Raw genomic sequence first — 19243 nt, 5'->3', positions numbered from 1 at the left:
TGTACATGGTCACAACAAATGTTTACTTTTTTAATTGTTACAGAATTGTTTGGACAGTACCTTGTTATCATTGTGTGAACGATGCCTTGTAAAATAAATGGAAACGCAAACAAAATGGGAGTAAGGTGCTCATTTTCATAAGCCATTTACTGAAGAAACAGCTTAAATCTGTTTGCAATAATAAAGAGCTGCCCTGTCAGGTTTGCTGACACAGGTCACTCCAGCTGGTGGTTTTCAAGCAGCACTGCTGCACTAGGACCCAGTGACTCGCAGACTAGCTGTCCAGAACACGTAGCTAATTGCAACCCGTTAGTTAGGCTAACGTACTGGTTCACACGGAGTAACCTGTTCCGCAGGAGGCTGACAGACAGGCACTGTGCTGGAGAGCTGACGGGTCGCCCTGCTCCTCTCCTGCACACGCTGGTCGCAGGTTTCCAGCACAGAGAGAGCACTGGTAGATACGCCTTTCCTAAAGCTTGTCCATATACAGCGATGGGGAAACAGGAGCTGCTGTCAGGACTTCGTGCTTCCCTGGAGCACACAAGAGAAACACGCAAGTGAGCTGTGAGGCAGCACGGCTGCAGGAAGAGACGTAGGGAGCAGACGGGAACAGCAAGAAATGGAGAACTGACGTGGAACAGAGAAGCATGGGTGAGCCAGAGCAGGACAGAGCGGGATTTACAGCAGTCAAAAGTACTCAAACGCTTTATAAAGCCATTTCTCCATGTGAGCAATTGCTCTAGGATTTCTTTTTTATTAATTGAGATGAACAGGCGTTGTTCCCAGATAACTGGAAAAGCACACAGTGGGAAGGTATGAAGGCAAAGAGAATCATAGAATCATAGGTTGGAAAAGACCTATGACTCTATGATTCTCTTTGCCTTTGTATCCTCCCCCTGAAGTGCTGTGTGCTGACGATTAAATCTTTCTAGCCAGAAATTTTAATTATAAAGAGATACCAATTTAAATTGTAAAACTATGAGCGCTTCCTAATATAAGACCACAACTCGGAGTGGAGAAACTCAAAGATTAGTAGCTAAGGAAAAAAATAAAAACTGCAAAGCCTTGTCTCAGTGGCTGCTCACCAGAAAGAGTGTAAGGAAACAATCCCTGCACAAGCAACTGCCCTTAGCCCATTAAATAACCATGCCGTGGAAGTGAATTCCAGTTGACCAGACGGTATTTTCCAGATAAAATCAGCTAGCCCAGCTGCCAGTGCTGCTGCTGAAGGTGGACAGGCCGAAGCTCAGTCCTGCAAAAACTAAACGTAACCGCGGCGTTAGTTACGCAGAGCTTTCCCGACCCTTTCTCAGCTGCTGATCTTGAAGCGCGGGACCACAGGGCTCTAACGAACACCTCAGCCGGCCGAAGCTGCTGGAACGCAGGCTTGGACACAAATCCTCCGCTTCAGGTTTTCTATTAATCCGCTACCTTCAGCTGATCTACTCTTCCCTCCATACCTCTACAAATAAAAAAACCTCTTTACAGATTAATTAATTCCTGGATATTCTCTTTACAAAAGGGAAAAACAAACAGCTAAGCCGGTAAATCGGCGAATGAGCCGGCATTCCCCAATCCGGTAAAACAGGCACTGCAACTGGCGCCTTTCCTAGGAGAAACCCACCTCCCGGGTGCTGCCCGGCTGGTTTGGTTTTTCCACCCCCGCTCCGGGACATTTTAACACCCGCCTGGGAGCCGGCGACCCGCGAACCTTCGGCTGCCGTTCGGCCGTGGCGCCGGTGACCGGCGCCCCGCTGCACCCTTCTTCCTGGGCAGCCATTACGGCGGCCCCAGGACCCGGGAGGGCACCCGGCACCGCGCTCCCTCAGGGCGGCGGCAGAGGCCGGCGAATGGCCGCCGGGCCGCGCGCCCCGCTCCACCCCTCAGCCCGTCGCCACGGCAACGCGGGCGGCTGGCGGGGAACGGTGGGCGGAGCCAGGGGGACGGGGGCGAGGCTGGCGGCGCGGCGGCGTCGCGTCACTTCCGCGGCGCGGGCGGCCGGAAGGTTCCAGAGATGGCGGCGGCGCGGGAGGAGGTGAGCGGCCTTCCCTTCCCCCATCCCCGGGGCTCCTGACGGGAACCGGGTTCGGTTGGGGCAGGCCCGGACCCTGCGACGCGGGAGCGGGCCGGGGCGCGGCGGGAAGGGGAACCGCTGGCTGCCTGACCCCCGCGTCGGGCTGGGGGGGGTGGAAGGGCCGTGACGGGGGGAGCTCAGCGGCGAGCCGGGCGAGAAGGAGCTGTGCCTGATGCGGAGGCGCGGTCTTCTGTCTGCGAGCCAGTTACAGAGAGATTTGGAAGAGGTGAAGGAGCTGCTCGCGAAAGCCACGAGGAAGCGGCTTCGCGACGTCCTGATGGCGGAGAAGCTGAAGCTGGAGCTGGAAATCAAGAATCAGTCCCCGCCGAAGCCAAAAGACGGGGCGGAGGAAGAAAAGTTGTCACTGGGAGGGTACACGGTGAAAATAAACAATTACGGTAGGATCCCCTTTCTGAGCGCTGACTAGAGCTCAGGCATCTCTCTCAGGAGAAGGCAGGGTGGCGTTAGCGTGAGTTACAGCTGCCACTTACAGAAAAACCTTCTTAAGTGTTTACTCCACGCTGGAGACCCTGCTTTAAAAGGAAACTACACTACGTGTTTACTCTGCTGTCTGGACCACAGTCTGTGTGAACTCCGGCTGTGTGACAGTACGGGTGGGATGCATTAATGATCCCTGGTGCACCAGCCAGTGTTTTTCCATTGCCTTGTGCTTAGGAGCAACGAAAGCGAGCTTTGGCTTCCCTGCTGGCCATGTCGGTGAAAGGAGAGGGCATTGCTCAACATGCTTGTCGCGTGGGGAGCAGGGGAGAAAGTGGGTCAAGGAAACTGCAGCAAAGGCAGGCAGCTGCCTCCGACTCCCCCTGCACAGATAGGGTTGCTGGCCTTTCACATGAGCTGGCCCTTGTGTTTTCTCAGAATTTGCAGGAATTAGGGAACAGGGCTACACGTGAGGACCTCCTTTTGCTCGCAAGTTATTCCTGAATAATTCGTGTCTTTCCCTTATCCCTCTGAAGATCGCTTCAGTAAGGCAGAGATCCTAGTCATTGCCAGGGGACTTTGCAAGGGGAGTTGGAATGGAATGCATGAAGATTATGGAGGAGAGCTAGGACTTAAATCTCTTTCTTTCACTTGCAGGTTGGGATCAGTCAGATAAGTTTATTAAGATTTACATCTCTTTAAATGGAGTCCAGAAGCTTCCAGTTGAGAATGTGCAGGTGAATTTCACAGAGAGGTGAGTTCATCTTGTTGCACCGTGCCACATGGGAGAGCATGGGCGAAGAACACTATTTGAAATGCAGGAATGTGTTGAGTTCTGTTCTGGATCAGCCCTTATTCCCCATCCCCTTTTTTTCTTTTTTTTTAAACCTGAGCAGTATTAGCTTTTAGTAGCGCATACCCTTAAATATAGCTCTCCTTAGAGGGTATCAGGGTATTTTCATTTTACAGATGCTGTTTTTACTTACCACGCTTGACAGGATATGTAGTGTTAGTCCTGTTTTTTGATGGTGGTAGAATCAAAATGCACATTAAGTAAATCTGCCTTTCCAAGGTTGTAGGAGATCAGTGAGGTAGAAAAACCCCGAAAGATCTTGATTTGTTGTGAAGTCTGGATAGATCTTTAGAAGTCCTCAGTATTAAATCCAGCTGAAGATTTGAGCACCTGGGGAAGAAAGTCATTCAAGCCCGCTGACGTGCTTTCCCAAGAAATACGCCTGCTAAAGGGCTTTCAGACATTGTTTTTGGGGGCAAGGCACAATGGTCTTACAGTGATGGGAATATCTGCGCCCTTCCTCCCTCCGCTTTCTGGTTCCAGGTCGTTTGATCTGCTAGTGAAGAATCTGAATGGGAAGAACTACACCATGACCTTCAACAACCTCCTGAAACCCATCTCTGTGGAAGGCAGCTCCAGAAAGGTTGGTACATCTCAGCTGTCAGAGATCTGTAGGTCCCTCACAAAGCGCTGTGTTCGTTGCCTGACTCTAGTTCAAGAGACTCGGTGCTGACCTTCAGTCTCTTCCTTCTGTCTGTAAAGTCTTTTCACTGGGATCGTGATTCTTGCTAATCTGTAATTGTCGTAATTGTGGAATTATCCTCTGGAATCCATGGGCTTCTATTTCAAAAGATCATGTCTGGATATTGTACGCTTTTTAAAATAGCTTTCCAGCAGGATTTCAGAAATAATTAAGCAGATAACGCCACTAAGCATCTATTTGCATCTCCGTGCTTTTAAACACCTCTGAGAAATTCTTTGCAATTTTAAGGTCTAAGAGAATTGTCATCAGACAAATCTTGGTAAGCTTAAATTGGGATAATACCTAAAGCAAAGTCTGAAACCTGCTCTGTCTCTGTACGGGCGCGTTGCTTCGGAACTGAACACTAGCAACACTTCCCCGTTGATGGCTGCGACTGGCGATAGTGTCTGTGTTCCGCTACTTGTAGCACCCTTCTGGGCTTGCGGATATCTCAGATACCCCATGTGTGTTCTGTGCAGTTGTGCGCTGCACTTGGTGACATCAGATGTCAAGAAATGATGGTTCAGTTTGAAATTGCCCTAAAACTAGGGCAGTGTAAAATTAAAACAACTGAAATAAATGAGGATGGTGCTCTGGTGATTTTTAACATGGTCTAAAAGTGAGCAGTGGTCACATACTTGCTAAGCTAAAGCTCCAGCAGACGCTTGTCTGCTGTGGCACACGGGAGTTCTTTGCAAAATTTAGGTCAGGGTTGCAATGAAACCAGCTCTGCTTGTAACTTGCAAACATATTGCAAGATGAAGCAATACCCTAAAACTAGTTTCTTATCCTTGGGAGAAATAAATTGGGAGAGCCTCTGCCTGAACTTCATATTCTTGGAGTTTAGTAAATATAGCCACCCTTTACTCGACAGTCCTGGATACTTTTAGCATCCTGAGAATCACCGAATGGTGTTTCTGCAGCATTGTATGTTCTTATGTATTGGTATTGTAGTTCTGTACCAGTATTATTTTAATCACTCCATGTAAATTCTCCACAGTGAGGTTAGTATTTTCTACCCAAAAGCTGAGTATGTACTATAATTTGTATATGCTGCATAATAATCAACAGCAGAGATAAATGTCTCAGGAATTTGTGAGTATAGACAGAGGTTTATGTTGTAAGCTAACACTGTTCATTGTGGTTGTGACTAGCATCCCTTTAGGAAGCATTCCAAATTAATGCCTTGCTGTTCTCCATACAGATAAAGACAGACATGGTCCTTGTGATGTGTAGGAAGAAGCGGGAGGAAAAATGGGACTGTCTCACTCAAGTGGAAAAAGAAAGCAAAGACAAAGAGTAAGTGTCTCTTCAACCCTCCATCCCATTTTCCGGTTCTTGTTCTCCACATTGCCTTAGGGCTGCCAGGAGAGCAGATCTGTACTGTACTGACTGCAGTCAGACTGTGAGAATCGCTGTTCTGGGGGACGAGCCCCCGAGATGATTGAGAAACATTGGGTTGCGATTTTTTTGGTGCTGGTAGGACTGGCAGTGGAGGAGATAGACTTTGAGTAGCTGATTGCCGCTCTTCTGCTGGTTTGCTAACGATGAAGGCTGTATCATAGGAAATATGATCGATAAGACCTGCAGCGAGAGCGCTGAAGGTAATTAACCAATTAAACTTTATATCTGGATGGCTGCATTCATTGCAAAAACTGCTCTAGTGAGGTTGACTTTCTTTAGCTTAAGTGTATATTATGTAGAAATACATATATATTCTCTGCAGATATGCTGGTTGAAATAATAATTATTTTGTCACCTGTGTGTGAGGTGCCTGCTCAAAGATCCCGGCGTCCTTTTGGCAGAACACGTCTTTGCTCACCCAGATCATTATACAAAGTCTCACGCTAATCTGTGTCACTTCAAGTGCCTGGGAGCAATCCTACAAGTAGCAGCTTAGGCACTGGGTATATCAGGGTGGTAAATTACAGCAGGAAACACCTGGGGACAAGACACATTTTATATATATATATATATATATAAAATTTAGTAGATAATATTTTTGTATTGTTTTCCAATACACACACGTTCTTCTCCAGAAGAGAATGTGGATACCCACCTCGAAGCACAGAAACACTTTTGAGAAAGTCAGGCCTGCCAACAGCTATTCTTTTTGTGTCTGATAGGGTGATTTGCTAAAACTGACTAGTCCTCACTAGCCATACCTGAATTGAGAGCAAAAGCAGCTTCCCCTCTCAAATGGCATTACTGGAGATTAAAAGAAGGTGACTTGAAGACTAATCCACGTTTCTGGAGGGACAGGGTCGTTATCATTAACTGGCATCTTGTGCAGAGAAGTCCTGCGCGCTGCCCAGCCCGGCCCCGTTAGTACTGCTGCCTTCTTCCAAGTGTTGAGGGTTTACAGTATGACAAAATGGGTCGCTTCAGAAACACACCTCGCGCTGGGGTCTGCAGACTGACGGTGCGCCCCGTGCCTGCGGAACTTCCTCCCTCTGTTGATCTGTTTTGATCTGTACGTCTTTCAGATAGCTGCAGCGGCACTGGTAACTACCTAGAGGATTTTAGAACGGGATAGAGAGAGGCAGTTTTGCCTGAGGGGGCATTATGTAGAGTGAGGTGATGTGGGACCTGTCATACCCCGGTGCCTCCCATGTGGGTGGCACCATTTGTCAGTTGGCTCCTGAAATTGAAACATTGCTTTGAAATGCAAAGTGTTAAAAAGGAGTCTGAAAAATGAGCAGCAGAAAATGCCTTTTGGGTTGTGAATGTGGCCACTTCAAAAAGCTCAGTGGTGATTTTTCTGTTTTTACTCACTTTTCACACAACAGCACAGACAGATATTAGTGCTTTCTGTGTCTGTTACAGTCCACTCCTGCTTTTTAAGATTAATTTTGGGTGGTGCTTCAAGGGTCATGTTTACTCCAAAATGCTTCCCGTCATCCTTAGTGGGACAGCTCTAGGTGTACCATTAAACATGCACTTAGTTTAAGGGTACTCTTTAGGATTAAGGGATTAAGGATACTCCTAGGACTGAGGCGTGACTGAAGACTGCAAGGGTCTGAAGACTTTGCCAAAGCAAAGCCCTCACTGTTACCAGGATGTTTCAAACAAATACTACGTTTAATTTTTTTGCCCAGAATTGTTGGATATACCTGTTCTCTCGTATGTATCCGTCTTGCAGGAATGCTGCCTACGACACCTCTGATCCTAGCGAAGGGCTTATGAACCTTTTAAAAAAGATGTATGCAGAAGGGGATGATGAAATGAAGCGCACCATCAACAAGGCCTGGGTTGAAAGCAGAGAAAAGCAATCCAAAGGGGACATACCGATGGATATTTGAAAGTAGGGGCCGCCTTAACACTGATCTTCCATGTGAGACATGCTGTGCTGCAAAGATCATGGTTTAAACAACCTTCTTCCAAGCAAAGACAGTCATTTTCCATTTCAGGTTGGAGAAAATATTTAAATAAAATAGCTTCTAAAGCATCTCCTTCAGTCAAGTGGCTCACCGTTTCCTGAAGAGTGGAGCGTAGGGATGTCCTTACCCCTCCTTGAAAAAGCATCTCAGATGAGTGGAGAGTGCTGTGACGGAGCCCTAAACTAGGACGGGCCTCTGTGGCAAGTGACGGCTGCTGGGGCTAATGTCACGCTCGCTGCATGGGGTGTGAGGGGTGTTTTTTGATTAGATATGGGAAAGTATGCTGAACTGTAAAGCATGTCAGAAAGGGAGGAATGCTGAAGAAAGCAGAACCACTATCTCAAGCACTTGTTGGCTGAGCAGAAACAATATGGTGTTGATCCTGTGGTATTAAAATTTAATGGTTACTCTCGGAAATTAAGTACTGGCTGTGTGACCAGTTTAATTTTGAAAAGGAAAGCAGCTCTTTAGCGCCTGTGCTAACTGACCTCCTTGGGATGTCTTCGAGGTGGCAGGAGGGCAGTGAGCTGCTGATGCTGACGGCGAGTTCGTCCTGGCTCTAGCAGCGTACGAGGAAAAGAGAGACAAGCTCCACTTTCTCCCACCAACTTTTAAGGGTTTTAAGGTAACAGTAAGTAGTATATTGAAACAGCCTGTCCTCCAGAATCTGACGTGGCTGGGGGTGGTGGGCTGCTCTCTCTGCTGCCTGTGTGCCTTCTGTCTGGCAGCAGTACCATTCCCTGTGGCCCGCCTATGGCAGCCTCTCGCCCCACTGCGAGGTACGGGACTGAGCAGCCACTTCCCCTTTGCTGCCCTGCTTTGAAGAAGAGTACAGGGCAAACATGAGCTTAGCAGCAGGCTTCTTGCTCTTGTTGTTTCCCTCCTGCTTCCTTCTCCTGTCTCTCCCAAGGACGGGTTGGTTTGATGTTACCTGATTAATTAAGGAAGCCATTACTCTCCTGTTACGGTCTGGACTAGGATTTACTTGCTACCTTGTTCTTGAAGCGTTGGGTCAAGTGCTGCACTACAAGCAGGAGAGAAATACTAGCACGCTGTAGTTTCTAACAAGTCTTTTATCCACCTTGTCTGCTTGTTAATACACGTGAAGTTTGCATAGCAAGAGTATCTAAACTTGAGGCCATGTTTTATTTTCAGTTTGTGCTCATCCTTGTTCATGGCAGAATACCACTTTGCCCTGTTGTACAATTTTGTTTACGCTTTGACCTTGATTACCGTGGTGAAATTACCATATGGTGGCAAAAAAAACTGCTTAAATGAGCCTTGTGCTGTATGTCTTTATTTCTGACAAACTTCAGCTTAGTTCTGTAGCAGTCAGGTAGCGATTCCCCTATTCCCCGCTCCCGAAACGAAACTGCCTCTCATACAGACTGGCTTAGTGCCATTACGCTGCTGCGTGTCAGTTAGCTGATACCAGTCGCAATCCAGTGAGGGAGTTTAATGAATCAGCATGGCTTCTCATCCTTCCCTTACGAGTTTGATGCTGATGCTGGACTCTTAAGACAGGACAGTCTTGCTTTAAATACTCGAACACACAAACACAGCCTGTTTTGTGTTTTCTGCCTGAATGTATATCCGCGTGGTGATCTACCACATAGCCCTCTGTATCCCAGACATCTGCGCGTGGTCAGCAAAATGGCGGAAAACGATTCTGCTAAGCCTCCATCGCCGCCTCACCCCCCGCGGGCGGGACGTCAGGACGCACCTATTCCGGATCCTCACGGGGCAGCTGTCCCGGGGCAACGCAGCAATCTCTTTATCGGCCACTTCCTAAAACACAAAGACCACAGCACGGAGTTTATCGGTGTCCCCGGGATTCTGAGGGGGCTTACTGCCAGACCGCGGAATCTAGCTGTAGAGCAGGTACCACCGCAAGCTCCTCTGCCCGCTCACGAGTATGCTTTCCTGTTTGACAGGGAGCTTGCGCCTGTTCTCACTTGACCGTTTCTTTCTGGACGTCCTAACAGTGAATGTAAAATGAAGTAAACCTTACTACGCGGACTGAACAACCTCATGGCAGTAACTGTCGTTAGTCAAAATCTGCTTGGCTTTGTCCACGTTGCAGGGTGGGCTAGTCCTTTAAGATGAGCTGAACTTAAATATATATTCCCTATTAACTGCCTTCCCAGGTAACATGCTTCGATGTCTGTAAAAGGAATCTCAGTAGTATACTTTGGAAGGAGCTACAGGCAGAGGAGAAGTTCTAACGAGAACTCTGTTCTAATGAGAAGGCTTCAGAAAGGTGTTTCCACATATGATGAGAGCTCAACAGTTCTCAGGAAGCACCGTGTAGCAGCAAATGGCATTTCAGAAGTGAGCTCAGCAGGGAAATGCAGCCTGGAGGCAGTCGCCTGAGGCTAGGTAAGCGTCCCTAACTGCAGCACTCTTAACATATTATTTCTAAAGCACAGAAGGGCTCCAAAGAATCCTGTGTTCAGTCATGGTAGGAAGTGACAGCTGGAGGTGAAAGGAAGGTCTGAAGCTGGACTACAGAAACTCCCCTTACGCTGCAGGAGTGCTGAGAAGCAATAGGGTAAGGCTGTCTTCTAAAGGGATGTTCGCCTTCAAAGGAGAACAGGATCAGGACAGCAGCAATGCAACTTTCGGCTGCTGTAACAGCAGGGTCAGTAGGACTTCTTGTCTGCAGAACGTACATGTTACTGGTTTTGTCCAGCTGTCCATGTTATTTGCGTATATAGCTGTATATATACACTCTATCTAGTACAGCCAAACACTTGCAGTATTTTTTGGGCCTGTTTAATTCCAGTGAATTATTCAGAAAGCAGCCTCTCTTTCAGAGAAGATTTACAGCTTAAAAATTAAGACTTTCATTCTGGAGCCCAAATAACTTTTTGTATGGGAGGAAAAAGTTACTTTCCTGGAGTCTTTTTCTTCAATCTAACTGCTGGTATGACTTTGTGACTTCAAAAGGTGACAGAAGCAGCTGAGGAATACCAAAAGCAAAGTCAGTTGCAACTCAGTATTTTTTTCCCTGTAAGGACATCCAACGGAGACTAGACTTGCCAAGAGAATGGCAAAGTCAAGACATAAAACCAGATTTGTACGCTTTCTCTCCCAGAATGTTTAAGGGTGAAAGGATCTCCCCACAAATCAAATACGTACAGGACTATGGTAAGAATATTTCCAATGCTTGCAAATGTTTTTCATGCTCAGTAAGGAAGGCTGAGAGCAGGGCAGTGAATATGTGCAGTTTTAAGATCTGATGCAGCTTTTACATGCTTGTAGCTCAGTCAAGGAGTAAAATACAGTATTTCTAATTGAAAAGGTTGGTGGTTTTGGCTGGATCAGGCTTCCAGGTTCTTGAACAAGAAAAAAAATACCTGAAGCCTATTTAGGGAACTGTAAGAGTAACTATGTAGTATCCCATATTCTAGGAATATAAGGAAAATGTATGTCGGTGACAGCTGTGAGGGGAAAAATGAGAGTTCACTGTACGTAGTGTCACAGACGCTGCTCAGCACCGCCGGGGCTCTGACGACGCCCGGGTGCTGGCAGCGACACGCGACATGGCACGAGGCCGACGCGAGCGTTGGTGCTGGGGCACGGGGAGCCTGGGGCGCCCGCCCGGTACCTGCAGCTCCTTGGGGAGGATGGTGTTCTTCCGGATGGCATTGATCCGCAGCCTCTCGTCCGCATACTCGTACGCCAGCTTCCGTCTCTTGACGTCCCGCAGCATCCTCCAGTCCACGTAGTAGCTCCGCGCCTGCCCTGGGCACGGCGAGGGCAGAACCTGGTAACGAAAATGCATTTTCTGATACCCAGCTGTTACGCACGCGTTCCCCAAGTACGAGCTATTCCCCTAAACGCGTCTTTTGTCAGACTTTTTCAAATTCCTGCCCGAGAAACGAGTGTGGCCCAGCTCAGCCCACAGAAGCCAGCGAGGAATTTACGACGCGAACGCCCCGCAGTGACACCCGCGCCTCAGACGAGCTCCGGGCCGCCTTCCCCCCACCCTCGCCGGGCCCTGCTGGCTCCCCGGTGCCACGGCCCCGAAGGGGAGCCGGGCATGGGGGGGAGCCGGGCTGACCTGCCGAGCGGCCCGCAAAGCCCAGCTCAGCGCGGAGGCCGCCATCTTGCTGGTGCGCGGCGGCGGTGGGGCCGCGCATGCGCCTAGCCCAAGGCGGAGGCCGCCATCTTGTGGGTGCGCGGCGGCGGGGCCGCGCATGCGATGTGGGCCGTTGCTGTCGTGAGGGGGCGGACATGGCGGCCGTGGGTTCCTGCCCCGGCAGGCAGGCATTGTCTCCCCGCGGCCCTTCTTTCGCGTGAAATTGGTGTTTCCAGCGGAAAAATAAATAAAAAAGAAGTAGCTGAGCCACGTTAGAGGGCTGCGCTGCATATCCCGGTGCTGGTCAGCCTCGCCGGCACCACGCTTCGTTAGAGGGAGGTGGCGTCTGCCACAGAAGCCTCACGACCTGTCCTTGGGTGGACCGAAAGGAGCCCGGGTTGGAGAGGAAAGTCTGTAAAAATGCCAGGGGAGAGAGTCCCACCAGGAAGATGGGGTGCAGAGACTTTGCCCCGCGTCGTGGGGTCCCCGTCCGGAGATACGCGTTTGCCCTGCGCGCCCATCGGTGCTACGTGTCCGGTGACCCAAAATGCGGTTTTAATGTTGTTGCTTTGTCCGCTTGCTGATCGCCTAGGGCTGTTCCTAAATTTATATCAGCGTTTCGCATTGTTTTTTTTTTCAGCTCAGGAATTTTGGGTATGTTGCAGCATTTTACAGACAAAATGGAACAATCGTAACCCTGAAAAGAGAAAAATATATGGGAAATTCTGCTTCTGGTGCTCTTAGCTGCCTTACTGTTTGATGAGGGAAACTGTCCTGTTCTACCAACCGGGTCTTCGCTTAAGCAGTGTCTGAAATAAGTCTGTATCCTGATTTCAGGGAGAACATCCCTCAAGTTTTTCATGTTGAATAAATAATTTTGATTAATTTTTCTGTTCGTATTGGCTTGTTAGCTCCATCCAAAAAGCCATGTGAGAATCTGGATGCTCTGCCATGCTACTTGTTGTCCGTGTGCGGGGTGTTTTACTTCGATGCCTGATGTATCACACCGCTCCTGAAGTGCCTAGGTATCATCTGGAAGTGGCCAGACTGGCAGGCAAACACAGTGAAATTTTATTATCCACACTGCAGTCAGCAGCTACAGCTTCCAAAGTGACTTACCCAGCTAGGCTGATGGTGGCCAGTGGAAAGAGGCCATTTTTGGGGCTGATGAAGTGGTGCATTCTCCCCAGCCTGTTCAGTTTCTGGCTGCCTTGCCAACCCAGGTGTTAACTACCCCAAGGCTTTTTGTCCTGTGGATGTGCCAAGGTGAAACCACTAATACCTGTCACACAGAGCATTAAACCGGCATAGAGGGATAGCTGTTTTCACTTCTCCTTGCTTTAGATGGGTCTCATGAGCCACGGAGAGGTGAGATGCTTGCCACCGGCCTCATTTCCCATCTCTCTGTGCTCCGTTCATACTCTGAGAAGCCAAAAGGCTGCTCTAAAGCTTGCGTGAGGGTCTGTCTATGGAGGGAAACTGCAGCAGCAGAAAGGGCTCAGCCTGCAAAGCCCATGGGCTGCAACCCTCCTGTGAGCATCAAGACTTCAAACCACAGGCTGTTTGCCCCTGTGCTTCCCAGTGATGCGATGATGCATGACTGGCTTGGAAGTAGGCTTCAAGTGTTTGCAGAGAGAGAATTTCAAGCTTTGTTCCCTGATGTTATTGCCTATAACTTGCTAGTTTTGCAGCTTTCCAGCTGGTGAATGCAATCTGTAGAATATCAGCAGACCAAATAAAGTAGGGAGACGGAAGTGGTCGAAGAGAATTTAGATATTGGAACATGCGTTCATTTCTTCAGTACTTTGTTCCACCTCCCCTTGGTCTCTCAGTGTTTGTTAGATGGTCCGGATGAGTGAGGAACGAGTGAATGTGGGAAGGAGAACTATTTCTCCAGCCAGGACTGAATCCTTCTCTTGCTCAGTAGCATCACCTGTGTAATTGGCACTCTCCCAGCTGTGGAGGTGGGACCCTGCCTGTTGCCTTGCAGCGCTACCTCTCCCTTTCTGTAACAGGGTTGCCCAGGACAGAGTCTTCGGTGCTTACAGCTTTAAAAAATACAAACTGAGTGAGAAAGCGCGGAGTTCCAGTGCGAGTTGGTGGTGTTTGCTGTGTTCAGCGTCTTAAGCATGCTGTATTTGACTTCACCACCCTGTTGCAGCGACTGGGACTGGCCAGGGCTAATGATGTATGTGGATAGCCCTCAGGCTGCTGCCGTCTTCATCTCCCTCAGCACAGCTTCTGGGTGCAGCAAAGCTACTGGTCAGAATCTGAGACAGATAGTTAGCTAAAAACTGGGCTCAAAATACACATGGTTAAAATAATCATGTGGGTACTGTAACAATGCCTACAACACGTAATTTGCTTTAAGTTCTGGAGGGTTTTTTTAAGTGTCATGCTGGATAAGTGCGACGTGTTTAACTACTGCTGGTTTTAAAAGGTGTTTTATTTTTACTTTCTGTGTTACTCCACCTGAATTTCATGTCACTAATACTTAAAACATGTTTGTCAATATGTGGGTCTTGGCCATGCTTCTGAGATGCCTGCTGCCAGATCTACAGGCTGGAAAGTCTTTCTGGCTTTTGACTAGAAGTGGAGCATAAAATGAATAAGAAATGGTTCTTTCTGCTGGTATGCAAGACTGATACTGAGTGGGGGAATGCTCCCAAACCCAGCATGCTCCTTAGGCGGTTTGTGGGAGGGAAACACCCTGAGGCCTCTATTGGTTCCCTTCATCTGTTCCAAGGGGACTTAAATTCACTGCAGGGACTGGTGCTGGTTTGCAGCTGGACTGGGAAGAGGAGAGGATTTGGTGGCCTTTCAGCTTGCTCAACTTACCTTAGCAAATGATGGCTGTATTGGAAGGGCTCTGAATCAGACAGCTGAAAGTATTTGAAAGGTAAGAAAAAATTATTTCTGTTTTCTTTGAGATTGCTGTTGTTTGTTCTGAATGAAAAACCCAGCCGATTCTTCTCTGACTTGCTATAGCAGATGCCTTCCAAGACTTTGAGAGCCTTACACAAAACATCAATAATTCTATATTCTGGGCATGTATTACTATTGCAAAATGTATAGTAGTATTTAATGTCACTCCCTTTTGAACAGCTTAAGCTTTCCCAGGTTGTCTCCTCCAACCATACGAAACCACTATCTGCTAAAGTAAATGAGAGTTTTGCCTTTGGCTTTAATGGAGCTAGGGTTTAACCTAGAAGGTAATTATTTTAGAATGCTTGTTCCTAGTAATTTCCATTTTAGGCTCTGATTTCTGTGTGGCAGTAATTTTTTAAAAGCACTTCCTTTGGTCATGAGATCATGCTGGAATTTGATCACAATTATAATTGCAACAAACACTCTTAGTAATTTTTCAGTATTTTCTCACCCAGAAGCTCTTCCTCTGTCTTCTAGGGCACATTTTCACAGGCTCAGTGGTGGAAGCCAGTAGAAATTCCTTACCACGTAAAGTGAAATATATCAGTTTATTGATTATACTGTTTGTAATAAAAATGTCATTCCTTGGATAAGTAAACTTGATCAAATACAAGAGTTGCACTATTTTTGAGCTGTGCAGGCAACAGAACAAAGATTTGCTTCAGGAAAGACTGACTGAAACTGGCAGCTAATGATTTAACAGAAGGGAGCTAGGTCATTTGTTACAAGATGCGTGTTTATACGAACTAGCAAATATGCAAACACTGTTAAGCCTCTCTGCACTTTCTAATGAGTATGTAGGATTTTGGAAGCAGGCTCTCATTCGCGTATGAACAGTTAATACACCTTACTTACCAGGCGTTGCAGAAGAATTAGCATGAAAGAAAAGGTAATTACAAGGATGAATCTAGAAGCACAGTATCTACCTGGCTGATTATAATTCTGTTTTTCTATTTATTATTTTAAATCATCCCAAATTTCTGTAGCGTTAGGTAAGGTTCATTCAGTTTGGAAGTGAAAAAAGGTAGATACTTGCAAAAGAAGGAATCTTGCTAAATTAATGGTTGCATTTTTTTGGTGGCAGTCATTGGCTGAGTTAGTTGCAACCATTAATTGGATAAGGATTGCATAATGTTGAAAACAGAATGCTAGCTAGCTTATTACAGCAGTGGCATCGAGTGACTTCTGTGACCAACACGAGAGAAAAGGAAGTCTGATGCAGTGCTTAATAAAGCAGGTGAGGTCTGGAACAGTAGGATAGTTTCACCACAGAAAACAAAGACAAATAATCCAATTGGTTAAACTCAATTACACTTAGGGAAAGTCTGTAAAATTAGTAGCTTGTTTCACCTGAACACTTCACTGGGAAAAATACGTAAGGCAGAAGGAAAATAGTCTAGACTTCTTGGCAAATGAGTAGTAGTGTCACCATTTTGTGCCTGTTTTGACCCTCCCTTCCTTTTTGTCAGACTGCTACCAAAAAGTAGCAGCCGCTACGACTGAGTTCTGCTCTTTGGTGTTACTGACTTGTGTCATTCTGTATTGCTAAAAGTGTTGCAAGATGTGAGGAGCGTGACTGTATTCCAACTTGGAGATGAGCTGGTGCATCAGCTTCTGTGCTGCTACCTCTGCTGTGTCTAAGAACACAGCTTTGCCGTGTGCCTCTGTGGATGTATTTGCTTCTCTCTCCAGGCTGCTGCTACGCGCTCCCCTGCTCCCACAATGTCATCTCCGTGCTTTAAACAGCATGGCACTCTATGGTCAACATCCATTTGAGGGCAGAGCACAAGATAAATACCCATCACTGGTAATGCATCTCCTGAGCGTAAATGTTACTTTCCTAGCATTGGTCAGACAGGTCTGTTGCTGCTCTTCTCAAGAGTTGCTCAAGTAAGTGATGGCTGTTTGGATATCGGCAGCGCTTCTGTGAACTTGCTAAGGACTTTCTGACATGTCTTCTAATATTTTTTTATTCCTTTTGTGTTCCTCAAGAAATCTCCTGGCTTTAGGATGGTTAAAAATGCGAATTTTCTAACTTGGCAGTTAGCTAACTGCCAGCTCTCATGTTGCTAGTACTGTGGTACAGCTTGGCAGCTTCTGTTCTAGCCCTAGCATGCAAAATGCTGTGCACAAAAAAAATCGCACAATGTACCTTGGTACTTAGAAAGCTCAGGTCTCAGCCTATGGCTCCTTTCACTGCACCTCCCTTCCCCCCCCGCCCGGATCTGTTTTTCTTCAACTTTAATGCACGTCGCTTCTAGTGTTGCACTGTATAACTTTTTCTGCTTGCATATGTACGTAATCTACTCTGCCCTGTTTCTCAGTCTTTGATTTTATAGCTTTCTCTCTCCCCCTTTTGCAACCTTGGAGTTATCCTAGACCTGTATTTCCTTTTTCCTGTGACTATAAGTCCTCCTTTCTGTCCTCAGTCCCATCTTCACGTTGCCTGGGTAGCACCCTGCAAAGTATCTACATCCATGTCTTTATCAGCTCTTGCCTTGATAGAAGACGCTTCCAGCCATGCATCTCCTATGGCTGACTGTGCACTGGCAGACAATAATACTGCAAAGGCCTGTACCCCAAATTTTCAAGCACTGACCTGTAGGATGGAAAAAGACTTGCATCGTTAGATCATTGGGGTCTTTCATATAAATACTGTAGGTTCTCTCCAGCTCTGATCATCCTGTGCTTTCCTCTGCGAAGGTTTAAAAAGTGTGAGCATGGCTTCTTCCATTCCTTTCTTTAGGAGAATATTCTGTGCCTAGTAGATCTGACTGTTAGCCATTCTTTCCTAAATTAGTCGTTTTCCTAATCTGCTGTTATTGCCAGCTCTATGTTATGACGTGATATTCTCCACAAAGAATCAGTTAAACCCACTCTTTTTAACAGCAGGGGAAAATCTCTTTATTATATGATGAAGCAGCCAAAAAAGCTGTCCTCCCCTTTCATTATGCTTGACAGAAATGCTTATGTTCAGGATTTTTTCCTCCTGAATGATCTCCAGGCCCAGGAACATAATCTGAGATCAATTTGTGGTTCCCATGAAGCCCTAATTAGTAATGACATCATGTTACAGCAGAATGCTATTTAGCCCTTGGTGCTGAGAGAAGGGATTTTGGGTGGGTGGGTGGCTCAGGGAGGGGCAGTTGGCTTGAGGTGCTCATCTCCAGGAGGTTGGAAGTAAACCCCACAAAACAAAGATTTTGGACTTTCCTGTAGTGGACTATGGTGAGAATCTGTAGAATTTAGACATTAAATTTGTTAAGAGCTTTGAAGCAATCTCTTATGACTTGATTTGTTTCAGAAGGCTGCACAGCAGAAAAAGAAAGGTGTCGTTAGTTTCTGTGGCCCTTTGAGGGAGGGGGGTCTTGGGAAACAGAATAGCAGCTGGGTTGGGGTGGCAAAGCTGCATCTTTGGTCTCAAACAGGTATCTGCAATACCTCAGGAGACAGAGATAGGGAAGAAGCCCTGTCTCAGCAGAACAACATACTTTTCCCTCCTCCTTTTCTCTTACTGTGAGGTAAATGTAGTAGACAAATGCTGAATGGATTAAAAAAAAAAAAAAAAAACAGAACAAAAAAACCCACAACCAAACAAATTACTGCTTGGGAATGAGCAATGGAGATAATTCCCTGATTTAATTTGTACAAGATGAAGAATTGTAGACTGGATCTTGAAAGCCATACCCTATTTTGGTTGATGGCAGTGATGATTTTCCATGAAGAGAGATGAGCCAGCACTAGAGTGGCCTGTCATACAGGTATAAGCACGTACCGTGTGTATTTCTGATGGTGGTGTGGTTTGGTTTTGTTTAACAACCAAACCCTCGTGTTTCTGAGCGTGAAAGACACCTTCCTTTAGTTGTGCTGCCAATGGTACGGCATGGATCTAATGGTAGGGATTTTTCCAGAGTTTTGGAAGACAGTTAGAAGGCGGATATAGGGATGTTGCACAGCAGCAGTTAATTTTCATCGTAACCCAGGATTATCTGACTTTTAGAAATGTGATTATAATGGAAATAGCAGAAGAGCCAAAAACTTAGTACAAATCTTTAGGAGTGGAGTCCTCTGTTACTTCAAAGAGTATTATCTGGGGCAGCACTACTATCTGGGTTCAGATGTGCTGTTACTATGGATATATATTGGCCAAATGGTTTCTAGTTATCATATTACCTAATTTAGCACTTGTGTTTTTTTGTTCTGCTTGTGCAGTGAATAACATGATTGCTTAGTAAGTCACATATGGTGGCATTTTGTATTTGCATCCTATGCTGTGAAATTTTAAGTATTTAACCAAGTATATATCACCTCCTGTACAGATTGACATCTACCATTAATGCCAAAATTCAGTTTGTAGCACTGAATAAGCCAACCGATAAATTTAGGTTTCTAACTTCACATTTGATCCTTCCACCCATGTTTGTTCAGTTTATTCCTTCCTGTTCCTCTTGTCTATGAGGGGTTCATTTCATAAGTCCAAAAATCTTGGTTGGCTGACAGCACAAGACTTTTACAGCAAACAGTTTTGTTTCTGTTAAAAGGTTTTACCTGAAGACTTTAAACTATATGTTTGGACTTCAGTTTTGACCTCCAAATGGCAGTGCAGTTAAATAGTAACATTTGATATCTTTATTTTAAATTCTTAGTTCTGAGACTTGATCTGAAAACAAGCTCTTCCTATTTATGTATGCAGGGTAGGAAAAAAGGAGTATTTTTGAAATAAAAGTACAGGAAAACAAATGGGTTTACAACACATCCTCTCACTCCATGTGTTATCAGACTTGCTTTAGTGGCTTTGAAATGA

At 46.4% G+C, this 19243-nt stretch overlaps 2 protein-coding genes and 1 long non-coding RNA gene across 3 annotated transcripts; 1 reads left to right on the top strand and 2 right to left on the bottom strand.

Moving 5' to 3' along the window:
• Positions 1–74: 74 nt before the first annotated feature.
• Positions 75–1834, bottom strand: LOC142361587 (uncharacterized). The gene is made up of 3 exons (XR_012764214.1): positions 1625–1834; positions 1086–1462; positions 75–531 (listed from the first exon to the last, which is right to left on the bottom strand). It is a non-coding gene; the product is annotated as an uncharacterized LOC142361587 (long non-coding RNA).
• Positions 1835–1950: 116 nt separating this feature from the next.
• Positions 1951–8705, top strand: CACYBP (calcyclin binding protein). The gene is made up of 6 exons (XM_075422616.1): positions 1951–2035; positions 2280–2472; positions 3170–3266; positions 3849–3948; positions 5252–5346; positions 7190–8705. The coding sequence occupies exons 1-6, from the start codon at positions 2015–2017 to the stop codon at positions 7347–7349; spliced, it is 666 nt and encodes a 221-aa protein (XP_075278731.1). The 5' UTR covers positions 1951–2014; the 3' UTR covers positions 7350–8705.
• On the bottom strand, positions 8703–11601 carry MRPS14 (mitochondrial ribosomal protein S14). Its single transcript, XM_075422617.1, has 3 exons — positions 11494–11601; positions 11038–11196; positions 8703–9215 (listed from the first exon to the last, which is right to left on the bottom strand). The coding sequence occupies exons 1-3, from the start codon at positions 11536–11538 to the stop codon at positions 9033–9035; spliced, it is 387 nt and encodes a 128-aa protein (XP_075278732.1). The 5' UTR covers positions 11539–11601; the 3' UTR covers positions 8703–9032.
• Positions 11602–19243: the final 7642 nt, after the last annotated feature.

This window comes from Opisthocomus hoazin, chromosome 6, assembly GCF_030867145.1.
Source record: "Opisthocomus hoazin isolate bOpiHoa1 chromosome 6, bOpiHoa1.hap1, whole genome shotgun sequence".
NCBI classification, from domain to species: domain Eukaryota; kingdom Metazoa; phylum Chordata; class Aves; order Opisthocomiformes; family Opisthocomidae; genus Opisthocomus; species Opisthocomus hoazin.
This window is presented reverse-complemented; position numbering and strand designations above follow the sequence as displayed.